Source organism: Bos mutus, chromosome 3 (assembly GCF_027580195.1).
Source record: "Bos mutus isolate GX-2022 chromosome 3, NWIPB_WYAK_1.1, whole genome shotgun sequence".
In the NCBI taxonomy this organism is placed as follows: domain Eukaryota; kingdom Metazoa; phylum Chordata; class Mammalia; order Artiodactyla; family Bovidae; genus Bos; species Bos mutus.
In genome coordinates, this window is record NC_091619.1 from 75,896,250 (window position 1) to 75,910,992 (window position 14,743).

Sequence of the window (14,743 nt, forward strand, 5' to 3'; positions counted from 1 at the left end):
AAGCATATGATCATTTACAAGTCAAGATATTTAATATTAGCATTTTGTTAGTGATTTAAAATATACAGCTTTCTGAATATGTAAAATACAACAAATATATACATATTTTAGGACAAATAGAATTTCACAGTAAAAGATACATTTTTTTTAACACTAACAGTAATGTTCATTTTGGAGCACAATGGCTTTAGTAAATGATATAAAGTAAAATAAAGAGGATTGTCCAAAAAGCCAAATAAATGAATTGTGATAAATTATATGTTGGACATTAGCAGTTTTCATAACTAGAATGATGAATGACCAAATGATTTATCATCCAAAGGGATGCTTCTGAGAAGGAAAGGGCACACTGCCCACAATTAACAAAAACCAGGATAAGCCAGGATATTTGGTCATCCTCCTCATGGGGACATCTAATGACAAAACTACTTTGGGGTTGTTTTTTTTTTTTTTTCAAAAGCCAAGACAAAACAAACTAGCTTGCTCAATATGCTGAACACTGGTCCTTTTTTGATTAACTGCTTTGGTACAGTAAAATTAAGGAGAAGGCAATGGCAACCCACTCCAGTACCCTTGCCTGGAAAATCCCATGGATGGAGGAGCCTCGTAGGCTGTAGTCCATGGAGTCCACAAGAGTCGGACACAACTGAGAGACTTCACTTTCACTTTTCACTTTCATGCATTGGAGAAGGAAATGGCAACCCACTCCAGTGATCTTGCCTGGAGAATCCCAGGGACGGGGGAGCCTGGTGGGCTGCTGTCTATGGGGTCACACAGGGTCGGACACGACTGAAGCGACTTAGCAGCAGCAGCAGCACAGTAAAATTAAACTATTTAATCTGAATATAAATTATCACTGACAACTGTTAGAAGAGGAAGAGAAATTCAGTCGGTAATTGCTCAATTTTCAAATGGCTCTGATCATTAGAAAAAATTTCCCCTTGATGTAAAAATTAATCATAATAGAAAAGTCTGCTGGTTACCATTTCTCAGCTTAAAAATATGCATTTTGTGTTTTTAAGATTACCCACTTCCAATATTGACCTGGTTGGCAGAGAGCTCACCTCCAACCCCAGCCCTTATTGGCTGTGGTCATCAGGAGTCCTTTGTTGAGAGGATTCTGAGGTCACCTTAGGGCCAGCAGCAAGGCACATGGTGATGTGTTAATGGTGTTTATAGGACACATGGACTATGGGGCAGTGACAGGTGTGGCAAGTATTGCCATCCCAGATTTGGAAATACACCTGTTTTTACAATAATTTTCTGACAGACATCCAATACAAAAGAAATAATTACACCTTGTTGATCCTGCTTCTTCTACCTCAATAAGTCTGAAAGTGAAGTGATGTCGCTCAGTCGTGTCCGACTCTTTGCGACCCCATGGACTGTATGTAGCCTACCAGGATCCTCAGTCCTTGGGATTTTCCAGGCAAGAATACTGGAGTGGGTTGCCATTTCTGTAATTAACACATCAGCTACACCACAGAAGAACAACGTCGTCACTCTTAACTAGAATGAAGACAACCACCTCATGATTTCCACACATCACTGTTTACAACTCTCTCAGTCCAAAATCAAAACAAGGAAGGTCACATTCTTAATACCTGAATAGAAAGCAGTAGAAAAAAAAAAACACAGTAAATATGTAATTAATTGTTCCTCTGTTTCCATCCCTTACTTGTTTGGTTGTTTGTGGGCTATATTTTTATCTACTAAGTAATAAAATGAAAATTAAACTTGTTTTTCCTCTTGTAAGCAAATACTAATAGCTCGATTTTAAAAAACTATTTTCTGCATTTATTTCATTACCATATATTTTGCATTATTTATCCTTCATACAGAGAGATCTCTTTAGTGTCTTGCAATGAGGAAAATTTTTAAAAGATATAGTTGAAACATTTTTTAAAATATAGAAGTCTTCTCTAATATTTCTGCTGCTTTTGTGGCCATGAAGTATGTTTCATCTTTGGATCTTAATTCTCTAATTAAAAAAAATTGGGCAGAATTAAATTTGTGTTGAGAGAGAGCCCTCTTCAGATTGCAAGGCAGCTTTTGACTACACAAATCTACTTTTCTAAGAGTGAAATCCGATTGAAGTGGCTTTCCAAAATATTTTGTGGAAAGTAAGAATTAATAGATGGCAACTCTTTGTTCATGCTCCCCAAACAGGAGACAAATTCATCAGGCAGCAGAGTTTGTTCTGGAATAGTTTCATTCAGTAATGCATCTTCCAGAAGCATGGCAGTTTCCCCCTCTATTGAGTTTTGCATGTCCGGAGGACTGCATTCTCCTTGATTTAAAATGAGGTTTAATTCTTCAAGAAATAGTGTGTTGCTTAGTGAATTTGTACTTGAGACAGAAAAAGCAAAATCAGGATATTTTTTAAACCTGGCATTGTTTCCCAAGTTTAAGGAATCAGCTGGTGGTTCCAGAATTGAGGAAGCTGTTTCATCATCATTGCTGAGATGGTTTCCCCCAGGGAGAAAACTTGAAATCTGGGGTTTATACCCAGTGTTGAGATCAGGAATATAAACAACTGTAGTGTCGGTGAGTAGTGATTTCTCCAGGCTCTCTTTTCTCTCCAGGCATCCTGTATTGTTTTCTTTCTTGTAGCCCATGGGTTTTTCTTCTGGGAGAATGATTTCTATCTCTGTAATCACCGGATCAACATATAGGACCTGTTCGCTGGAATTGTTATTCATAAACTCATTTCTTTCCTAGGAAGGAAAGACACTTTTATTTTACAAAAGACATTTAAAGGAGCAAACTGGGTAAATGAGGACTAGAATTTTGCTTTCCCTCGACTTTCCTTTCCCCCTTGCTTTTCTTCATAGTGTTTCTCTTCCCATATGATTTCCTACTTTTGTCTTGTTACTCTGCTCCTTTCCAAAGGTTTGTTAAATTCTCCCAGGAAGGGATTGAGGAAAGGAGTAATAAAAATAATCCATGCTGTAAGCACATGTCTTTATTTATGAATTTTAAAGAGAAAGAAGCCTTCTGCTTGTTAACTTACATATTATCTCAGTGCCTTTTAAAATTTTGGAATATTTTGTAATATTATAGAGCTTTACTAGAAGAAAATACTTTGTTGCTTAAATAAAAGCCACCTGATGTGAAGAACTGACTCATTTGAAAGACCCTGATGCTGGGAAAGATTGAAGGCAGGAGGAGAAGGGGACAACAGAGGATGAAATGGTTGGATGGCATCATTGACTCAATGGACATGAGTTTGAGTAAACTCTGGGAGTTGGCAATGGACAGGGAGGCCTGGCGTGCTACAGTCCATGGGGTCGCAAAGTTTTGGACAGACTGAGCGACTAAACTGAACTGAAAAGGGCACAGAAAATCCTGTTTTGCTTCCATTTGAGAATAAAGTTGTGGTAAATGCTTTGGGTTGTGCCTCCAAAGATGGGCAGCTGCTCACAATTCAGACATGTCTGTGGTGATCAGTCAGGAGGGTGGGTGAAGATAGTTTTTATTTGTATAAAAGCCTGATGACTTTTCTGGTAAGAGAAGGGCTCATGGCCTTCCACCTGATGGGTGGCTTCCTGGGGCAAGTAACTCCCACCCAACATAGTTATAAAATTATAGCTGCCCGCTATTGTGGAATGTTTGAGTCCTTCCAAAATTCATATGTTGAAGCCCTGTGATGATATTAGGAGGTCGGACCTTTGGGAGGTAATTAGGTCATGAGAATGGAGCCCTCATAAATAGGATTAGTGTTCTCATAAGAAAAGACACAAGAAAACTGATCTCTCAGTCTGCCATCTGAGGATATAGCAAGAAGACAGCCGTCTGTAAGAGAGCTCTCACTAGGAACCACATCTGCTTGTGTCTTGATCTTGGACTTCCCACTTAAGCTGCCCAGTCTGTGGTATTCTATTGAGCATCCTGAACTGACTAGACTACCACCTCTTAGTCTTTTGGCAGAAAGCAAAACCTCATCTGAAGGAAACCCTAAGGTTCATTTCTAATTCCAAGAGCTCAGGATGGGAAGGAAGCTTGGCAAAAGGAAGACCTTGAATAAAGCAGGGTGAAATATCATTAAATTTTTTTCAACTCAGCCTCCCCAGGGCCTTTGCTAGGTTTGTGTTGGGAAGGGCAGACATACAGTCATGGATCAGATGTAGTCAAAGGAACCAGATTTGCTATTGTAAACCAAGAGGAAGGGGGTGTTTTTCCCCTCTTCAGGTTGGCAGCTGAATGGAGAAGTACATAGGGGTCAGACCACAGTGAAGGACACAAAGCAAGGACTAGTCCAGAGTGAGGACACTGAAGGAAGAGGAGAATCTGATCACAGCGAGGTCAGGGACAATTGTCTGAACCACAGAGTGTTCCCAGTTCCCCAGGATAACTAGTAGGGGAACAAGACAGAGTGACTAAGTGGAATGAATATCAAGACCACAGGATTTATCAGCTGTAGTTTACTGACTGTGTACTTGCCCTTCAGCCAGTTGTTAACTACTTTATTCTATGTATGGGTTCAGTTATTCCAGACCACCCCTTCACTATGTACAACATTACCTCCTTAGAGTCAACCACGTCCACACTCTTTCCTTTAAGTATCCAGTGACAAGGATCCCTCCTCCTGTTCATGGTAGGCCTTTCCTCCTCAACCCTTCATAGTCTTGCTTGCTCAATCCTTGCCCTACCTCTGCCACCCCATACTAGTCCTTTCAAGCCCACCCAATTTAGTACAAATACAATTCTGAGTCCACACTGCTCTGTAGCTATTGTTACACATAGGTTGCATCAGTACCATCAGTACTGAGAGCATTTGACCATGTGTCAGCATAGCCCCTTTCTTACTTCTCTTCTAGTCTACACTCATCAAAAGATGTCTCCACGTCCATCCCCACTTCTTTATCTTCTATTCACTTCTAACTGAACCCTTGGATGGACCACTGGTGACCTGCTCCTTGTAATATTCCATAGGCACATTACACTCCTTATAAGCCCTCTACAAAGTCAGCACTGAGGACTCTTGCTTCTTGACACTTTGCCCACCCCTCACAATGCTAATTTTTCACAGTGGTTTTCAAACCCTTAACAGTGTTCTCAACACTGGCTGTATAGTGGATTCACATGGGAAAATTTGAAGATGCTGACACCTGGGTCTCCCTACATCAGCCCTCCTCCCCAAAGATCCTGGTCTCCCTCAAAAGATTGTGGCCTGGGAATCAGGATTCTAAAATGCAATCAAGGCTGAGAACTGTTGCCTTAAGGACTTATCTAGGGCTCTGAAAGGAGTTGATTAGCGGGCTCACTAGATCTCCAGACAGAACCACTTTTACTTGTTTTGCAATACTTGTCTACTTCAACATCATTTGAACAGAGGGTCCCTAGGCTAAAAATAAATTTAAGCTTGAAAACTGTTGGTTGGTCAAATGAAGTCTGAGTTCCATAATAAGACCTCCTGTGCCCTGATCCACTCTACATGCAGTGCTTAGTCACTTCAGTCATGTCTGACTCTGTGCAACCACTCTGCATTCCCCCATTATTCCAGCCACTCCTCACATCAAATGTTTCCACAAAGCCACACCCAGCAAGCTCTTCTCACCTCTGCACCTTTGCTCATGTAGCCTCCCTATTTTGAATGTTCTCTGTCTCTCCTGAGCAATTCCTTCCCATCTCTTAATATATTTCCTCTACATTCGCATCAAGTTTGGTCTCATTTCTTTCACTATACTACGTTGCTGCATTTCAATGCTTAGATGATGTGTCTGTCCAATCAACTGAGTTTTGAGCCCCTTGACAGCCAGGCCAGAGAGCCAGAAAGTTAAGAGCACACATAGCAGATTCTTCCCTCTCCTCCATAACCAGCAGCTGCTCCTTCAAAACCTGCAAGATCCCCTATTGCCTCAGGATCTTCCCAGGACAACCTTCTATTCTTTGTTGAACTGGAGACCTGATCTACCCCTGGTGACACCATCTGCCACAGTCTCCTCACATCCATCTTCTCGAATTCCACTGGGTCTCAGGAGCAAAGTAGTATCTTCCTTGGGCTCCACCTGCTTCTCCAACTCGTGTAAAACAGAAGCCCCTTTGTGTCTCTGAGGCTCCTTCTATTTAGATTTTATTCCCTGTCCCTTCGATCTCTGGGGACACCTACCAATTGCTTGGCCACCAAGTAGCTCTGGCACCTGGCTTACAATCTTGTTCTTCACTTTTCTCTTTTGAATAACATTGCTTCTCTCTTCCATCTCTCTTTTCTTCCCCTAACCCATTCTCCCATCTCTCTTAAGTATGATCTGAAATATGTACAGTTTTATTTCTGCATATGTTTATACAGTTGTGCAAATATGCACACACATTTATTTATTTTAATGGAAATTCTACTTTAACTATTGGACTGTGCTCTTGGTCTCAGCTGCCATTTAGTTTGTACTTAATGGTGTTTGATTACCTGAAGTATTTTCACAACTTTACTGTTTTCCATATTAGGAATATCTTCATAGAGCCATTTTGGTATTAGCAATAAGATTCTTCTTTTAATTCTAAAAAACAAAAAATGACACATTAAGATAAGTATCTTACTGGAGGACTGGTGCCGCAATCATCTTGGAGATTAGGAAATAAACTAGAATAGAATACATAATAAAAGTTAAAATTTCCAATGCAGGAACTAAGATTTCCATCTCTTTAAAAGTTATATGGGAAATTGATTCAGGATCTTTTCAGATGTCCCTCTTCTCCATATTGCTCTGCCTCCAAGGAGTCGGAACATTCCAAAGCACTCATGCTAGATTCAAGATAAGTGGGAGAACCACCCAGGAAGTGAAACTATACATGCGTTAAATATGGCAAAGCATTATAAGTGGAGACGTTAGTGTGGAAAAGTTTGTAAAACTTTAGGGATAAATGTAAAACTTTCCAAGGGGAGCATAACCATAAAGAAATATTAAAGAGAATGTCATATAGGAAAACTATAATATTTGTGCTCCTCTAATTGTAATGATTCTAAATAAGGTTGAGAGAGAGTGGTAGCCACAAACTTCCCTTATGGGGAAGTGGTCAGAGTAGGAGCCTGGAGAAATTGTCTTTCAGTTGTATGGCACAGAGAGAACACCAGTTTTTACTTCACTTGTGTACTTATTAAGGATCTCTGGGGTTGTGTGACAGAAAGAAGAGGGAGAAGCTATGAACATCCCACTTTTCCTCCGAAGCTACCCCTTGGCACTGCCACTGTGTTGAAAGCACTTTCTACATTTATGTAAACACTGATTTGAGAAAAGAGGTTGTCTTGGGAGTTTAGGTTGGGAGCTTAGAAAAGACTACAGTGAGCTCTGGCACATTATTACATGTTAACAATGCACCACACAATCAGGCTTGCTTATCTGCTTATGCAGCTTCTGTAAGAACTTCAACTAATTAACAATCAAAATGGCTGCACAGACTTTGCTAGCTCAACTTGACCTTGAATTGTAGCATAAAACTAGTTTCTTTACATATATTTATACAATATTTTATGGTTCAGTTTCTTTTACTATTTCATATCCTTTAGCATACCTAAAATTAGAACAAATTGGTAAATTCATGATACTGTAGTAAAGTTTTTATACAGAATACTGATACAGTGAGAAAAAAATATTCATTCAATATCACGATAATCCAAGTCATGCCCCAACCAGTAACGCTGGAGAAGCTGAAGTTGAATGGTTCTATAAAGACCTACAAGACCTTCTAGAACTAATACCCCCAAAAGATGTCTTTTTCATTATAGGGGACTGGAATGCAAAAGTAAGAAGTCAAGAAACACCTGGAGTAACAGGCAAATTTGGCCTTGGAGTACAGAATGAAGCAGGGCAAAGGCTAATAGCATTCTGCCAAGAGAATGAACTGGTCCTAGCAAACACCCTCTTCCAACAACACAAGAGAAGACTCTACACATGGACATCATCAGATGGTCGACACCAAAATCAGATTGATTATATTCTTTGCAGCCAAAGATGGAGAAGCTCTATACAGTCAGCAAAAACAAGACTGGGAGGTGACTGTGGCTCAGATCATGAACTCCTTATTGCCAAATTCAGACTGAAATTGAAGAAAGTGGGGAAAACCACTAGACTGTTCAGGTATGACCTAAATCAAATCCCTTATGACTATACAGTGGAAATGAGAAATAGATTTAAGGGACTAGATCTGATGGATAGAGTGCCTGATGAACTATGGATGGAGGTTCATGACATTGTACAGGAGACAGGAATCAAGACCATCCCCAAGAAAAAGAAATGCAAAAAGGCAAAATGGCTGTCTGGGGAGGCCTTACAAATAGCTGTGAAAAGAAGAGAAGTGAAAAGCAAAGGAGAAAAGGAAAGATATTCCCATTTGAATGCAGAGTTCAAAGAATAGCAAGGAGAGATAAGAAAGCCTTCCTCGGCAATCAATGCAAAGAAATAGAGGAAAACAATAGAACGGGAAAGACCAGAAATCTCTTCAAGAAAATTAAAGATACCAAGGGAACATTTCTTGCAAAGATGGGCTCAATAAAGGACAGAAATGGTATGGACCTAACAGAAGCAGAAGATATTAAGAAGAGGTGGCAAGAATACACAGAAGAACTGTACAAAAAAGATCTTCACGACCCAGATAATCATGATGGTGTGATCACTCACACTCACCTTCAAGTGGGCCTTAGGAAACATCACTATGAACAAAGCTAGTGGAGATGATGGAATTCCAGTTGAGCTATTTCAAATCCTGAAAGATGATGCTATGAAAGTGCTGCACTCAATATGTCAGCAAATTTGGAAACCTCAACAGTGGCCACAGGACTGGAAAAGGTTTTCATTCCAATCCCAAAGAAAGGCAATGCCAAAGAATATGCAAACTACTGCACAATTGCACTCATCTCACACGCTAGTAAAGTAATGCTCAAAATTCACCAAGCCAGGCTTCAGCGATATATGAACCATGAAGTTCCAGATGTTCAAGCTGGCTTTAGAAAAGGCAGAGGAACCAGAGATCAAATTGCCAACATCTGCTGGATCATCAAAAAAGCAAGAGAGTTCCAGAAAAACATCTATTTCTGCTTTATTGACTATGCCAAAGCCTTTGACTGTGTGGATCACAATAAACTGTGGAAAATTCTGAAAGAGATGGGAATCCCAGACCACCTGACCTGCCTCTTGAGAAATCTGTATGCAGGTCAGGAAGCAACAGTTAGAACTGGACATAGAACAATAGACTGGTTCCAAATAGGAAAAGGAGTATGTCAAGGCTGTATATTGTCACCCTGCTTATTTAACTTATATGCACAATACATCATGAGAAATGCTGAGCTGGAGAAAGCACCAGCTGGAATCAAGATTTCTGGGATAAATATCAATAACCTCACATATGCAGATGACACCACCCTTATGGCAGAAAGTGAAGAAGAACTAAAGAGCCTCTTGATGAAAGAAAGTGAAAATGGAGAGTGAAAAAGTTGGCTTAAAGCTCAACATTCAGAAAACTAAGATCATGGCATCCGGTCCCATCACTTCATGGCAAATAGATGGGGAAACAATGGAAACAGTGGCTGACTTTATTTTTCTGGGCTCCAAAATCACTGCAGATGGTGATTGCAGCCATGAAATTAAAAGACACTTACTCCTTGAAAGAAAAGTTATGACCAACCTAGATAGCATACTAAAAAGCAGAGACATTACTTTGCCAACAAAGGTCTGTCTAGTCAAGGGTGTGGTTTTTCCAGTGGTCATGTATGGATGTGAGAGTTGGACTATAAAGAAAGCTGAGCGCCAAAAAATTGATGCTTTTGAACTGTGGTGTTGGAGTAGATTCTTGAGAATCCCTTAGACTGCAAGGAGATCCAACCAGTCCATGCTAAAGGAAATCAGTCCTGAATGTTCATTGGAAGGTCTGATGTTGAAGCTGAAACTCCAGTACTTTGGCCACCTGATGCGAAGAGCTGACTTATTTGAAAAGACCATGATGCTGGGAAAGATTGAAGGCAGGAGGAGAAGGGGATGACAGAGGATGAGATGGCTGGATGGCATCACTGACTCAATGGACATGAGTTTGATAAACTCTGGAAGTTGATGATGGACAGGGAGGCCTGGCGTGCTGCAGTCCATGGGGTTGCAAATAGTTGGACACCACTGAGTGACTGAACTGAACTGAACTGAAGGATAATGGGCAAATGGGGCTGCTAAATGGGGCTGAACTGAAGGAGAATGTGCAATGAGGCTGCTAAAACACTAACAAAATTGGTTCAAAGTGATGAATTCAGACACTGCCACACTTTTCTTCAGACTGACTCAGGGGATTTATTTGGGTAGAACTTGAATCAGTTTACAGCTTAACTACTGTGAAGAATCCAGGCACAGTAGACAGACTTGAGGCACATTGAGAAGACTGCATAGGGACAGAAAGAACATGGGCTGAGATGTCAGCTGCCTTTGGACTCCTGGCTTAGTGTTTGGTGATCTTGGTTTGAGCACTTACCCTCTCTACACTTCATCTAAATCATCTGTAAAATAGGTCACTCAGCTTTTCTGGCAGGTTGTTGCAAGGATTAAATGAATGATATTTGTAAAGAGTTTGGCATGGATAGATTCCCTGATGCTCAGTTGGTAAAGAATCCACCTGCAATGCAGGAGACCCCAGTCTGATTCCTGGGTGGGGAAGATCCCCGGAGAAGGGATAGGCTACCCACTCCAGTATTTTCGGGTTTCTTTTGTGGCTCAGCTGGTAAAGAACCTGCCTGCAATGCAGAAGACCTGTGTTTGATCTGTGGGTTGTGAAGATCCCCTAAAGAAGGGAAAGGCTACCCACTCCAATATTCTGGCCTGGAGAATTTCATGGACTGTATAGTCCATGGGGTCCCAAAGAGTTGGACACAACTGAGCGACTTTCACTTTCACTTTTTGGCATGGATGCATACTCATTAAATACTGTTCCTTTTATTTTGCCTTTTTCTCAGGAAAAGTGTTGATGAATTTTTAAAATAAATCACATAGTTGACTACATTTTGATGGTACAAATATATGGTCTAAATGAGAAAACAAATTCAACAAAAACCTACCCAGTTCGAAGCGATCTGTTAAATATCCCAATCAAAGATAGAACTGACAGCATAACAGCAAAGAAGACCATTCCTAATAAAAGTCCAATGTCTTGTTTCCTGTTGTCTGAAAGGAAAGAAAAATAATTTTAGCTATAATTTCCATCTTGGCTACGTGATGTGAAGAACTGACTCATTGGAAAAGACCCTGATGTTAGGCAAGATTGAAGGCAGGTGGAGAAGGGGGTGACAGAGGATAAGAAGGCTGGATGGCATCATTGACTTAATGGACATGAGTTTGAGTAGACTCCTGGAGATGGTGAGGGATAGGGAGGCCTGGAATGCTGCAGTCCATGGGGTCACAAAGAGTTGGACACGACTGAACAACAACATGTGATACCAGAATCACTGTTCTCTCTATTCTGCTCCAAGTGAAGGTCATTAATCTCAAAGGAAACAGGAAGAAGAAATAAAGTTAACCTTTACCTCGGGCTGTAAAGTGACTGCCATTCCAAACTGCACAGCAGTATCTTTTGTTTGAGAAGATTGGGTTGCACGGATCTGAGGTCAGCGGGTTTCTGGAATTGAGTCTCTGGCAAATGTGGTCAGTGTTAGACATTTTTTATGAGCTTGTGCTTGCATATTTTATATTTAAAAAAGTGTAGTGATGAACCTCATTTGGTTTGTCTGACACAAGTGAGAATTCCCAATTGCTTGTGACAGAGGCTAAAGCTGGCCACAATCACAACTGAGGTTTTTTTTGGTTTGTTTAACCTTTTGTACAAGACAGAAGTTATGTACAGTTTGTCACCATTCTTCAAAGTTGACTGTTCATGAATTTCTTCCTGCTGAAAAAGGGCACTCTACTTAGAGCAATATACAAGAGAGAAATTCAAATTGTCATATATTTTGCACTGATATTTTATTTTAGAAACAAGGCTTATTTTGAATTTTGAAGTAGAATTAATCACCTGAAATCTTTAAATAAATAATATATTCAACACGTATTACCTGCCAGGCCCGTCACATTTTCTCGCTGCTGCTGCTGCTGCTAAGTCGCTTCAGTTGTGTCCGACCCTGTGCGACCCCATAGACGGCAGCCCACCAGGCTCCCCCGTCCCTGGAATTCCCCAGGCAAGAACACGGGAGTGGGTTGCCATTTCCTTCTCCAATGCATGAAAGTGAAAAGTGAAAGGGGAGTCGCTCAGTCATGTCCGACTTTTAGTGACTCCATGGACTGCAGCCTACCAGGCTCCTCTGTCCATGGGATTTTCCAGGCAAGAGTACTGGAGTGGGGTGCTATTGCCTTCTCCACATTTTCTCCCTAGTACATGAAAAACCTTATTTTCTGTTTTCAAAAGTAGACTGTAATTGAGACATGATTTGTCACATGGGACATCTAAGCCATGCTGTGTATTGTCTCCTTCATCCTCCTTCCTCCCTTTGACAAACGTTGATCAGATATTTACTACATGACAGGCACTGAATCAGCCCTACCCTAGTTATTTCCCAGCTGCACCTAACATACACTTGGGGGTCTCCAGGCTGTCCAGCCCCTCTCCTAAAGCCAGCTGGTGGGCTGGGGTCAATGTGGCTTAGTTCACTCCTAGTCCCTGTGGGGTATGGAGTTAGTGTTTTCCTAGGAATAAAATACTAGTGCTGAGAATTTCAAGCCACTAATGGGAGGACTGACTGCCAGACATTAGAGCCTAGAAGATGATGGAGAATCCTAAGTTAACATGGGATCAGGTAAAGGGGTGTGAGGAGTAGAGCAGAGTGACCAAAAGTACAAGCCGAGATACCTGGGTTCCAATTAGATACTGCCATTTATCAGCTCTGTAACCTCAGAGCATAATAATGAACTTGCCAAAGCTCAAGTTTCCTCTTCTGTAAAATGATGTCTACCTAATAGAGCAGCCATGAGTTCCTAGCCTCCACAGTTCCCACAGCAATACCAAGGTGCTGGTCTGTGTAAGCATCTGTAATTAGGGATCTTTACGGAACCTAAGCACTTGGCTCATAATTGATTCACATAATACAAAATTTAGAGTACCCTTACATTGCTTGGTCTTTATAACGCTTACTGCCACCTTACTTTTCTTGTTTTGTTTGTTGTTTACCTCCTCCCAACACATTCATCTATCTAGACAAGAAACTTCATGAAGACGGGCTTTGTTCATTTTTTTCACTGCCTATTCCCCAATACTCAAAATAGTGACTTAGAATATGTGCCTGGCAACACAGAATGTTTTTTAATAAATAAATAAAAATCCAAAGAACATCAATATTGTCTGCAAAAGTTTTTATACTGTTCCTGCCATATTTCTGTGCAAGGAAATAAATGTTCCACAACCTGATCTCATATCTTTTTATGCCTAAAACATTTTGATATGCTTATCAATGGAAAATATCTAGTCATACTAACAAATAAAATGGCAGCTGGTTTGTGTAAGAGAAGGAGCACAATAGACTTTAGGATTTGGAAAATCAGATTTGAATTTTAGTTCAAATAAGTTCCTCAATGTCTCTGAGTTCCAGTTTTCCCATCTGTAAAATAGACTCATAACACTTACCTCAAGAAGTTATTTTGAAGATTGAAAAAGATGAAGTACATGAAACTTTTAGCACAAGGTAAACACTTAAATAATGATATTTTTTAGGAAGAATTTTTGAGGTCTTGAGCCCCAGCACCAACTGAAATGAACATGTTTTTAACCCAGAGCAAAAGCCAGCAGAATCTACTTAAAACACTCCTTAAAATCAATTTTAAGCAGATTTTTATTGGTTATTTTCCAGTGTAAATCATGTGGCATATCTTACTATCAAGAACTTATGCCTAACGTGATTTTTCAGTATGGAGCATTTAAATGAATGATTGCTAAGACTACTCAACAAACCTAAGCAGTATTTTCTTACCAGAAGTAAGGTGTTTTTTAAAGATGGAAGCAATTAGAAGTCCAGAATTCTGAGTATCATGTTGGAATGATTTCATTGTGACCTGAGGAACTTAAACAAAAAGAAAATAGTATAAGCTTTTCATTCTTTGCACTCAGGTTACCCAGTTTCCTAAGAGAGTTTTTTTACTTGTTTGGAGATGAATAAAATAAACCACTAACTTTAATAGACTGCAAAGATGGAGTAAAAGCCTTCTGTATGTGTGTCTTTTCCTCTTTTTATTAAATTGGATAAATCCCAAAGGAGGAAACATACAAAGGACGATACCTGGAGTTTGTAAGACTTCAAGATGTGTCCACTAATTTCATGAGACTTCTAGGCAACAAATACCAAGGAGCTTTATTTCATTCACTGAGCCAGAAGAAAATGCACAACCGGTCTCTACTTGATTCCTTCCAATAGGTGATGCAATAAGGTTTAGGTTTCCTTAAGCACCTCCAAGATGTGACACTTTTGCCTTTGCATAATCTTCAAGATGCTGTTGGCAAACAGCATCTTGGCTCCATATAAGAAGCCCAGTTTTGATTAGCAGACACTTTGAAGTTATAACATAAGGGTGGAATGCCATTAATGACTTCCCTCTGCTCCTTCCCTGCTGGCAAGGATCCTGGCCAGCCCTGTCTACTCATAAAGGCTCTCAGAACACTGCTAATGAAAGCTTCTGACCAGGGTGGGGTCATCTAGCTTTCTTGATAGCTAACTCATTTTCAGTCTGAACTCAAGAGTCCTGGAGCTTCCTCACCCACCTCCTCCCTCTTGATAATTAAAAGCTTCCAGAGGTGA

At 40.3% G+C, this 14,743-nt stretch overlaps 1 protein-coding gene across 1 annotated transcript in view; it reads right to left on the bottom strand.

Annotated features, from left to right (window-relative positions):
- Window positions 1-210: 210 nt before the first annotated feature.
- The window catches only part of IL23R (interleukin 23 receptor), a 78,625-nt gene continuing 64,092 nt past the window's right edge, over window positions 211-14,743 (bottom strand). The window contains exons 8-11 of the mRNA XM_070364563.1: window positions 13,922-14,011; window positions 11,027-11,132; window positions 6,407-6,497; window positions 211-2,717 (exon numbers count right to left, since the gene is read on the bottom strand). Coding sequence (XP_070220664.1) covers window positions 2,067-2,717; window positions 6,407-6,497; window positions 11,027-11,132; window positions 13,922-14,011 — 938 coding nt within the window. The 3' untranslated portion in view covers window positions 211-2,066. The remainder of the gene's footprint in view (window positions 2,718-6,406; window positions 6,498-11,026; window positions 11,133-13,921; window positions 14,012-14,743) is intronic.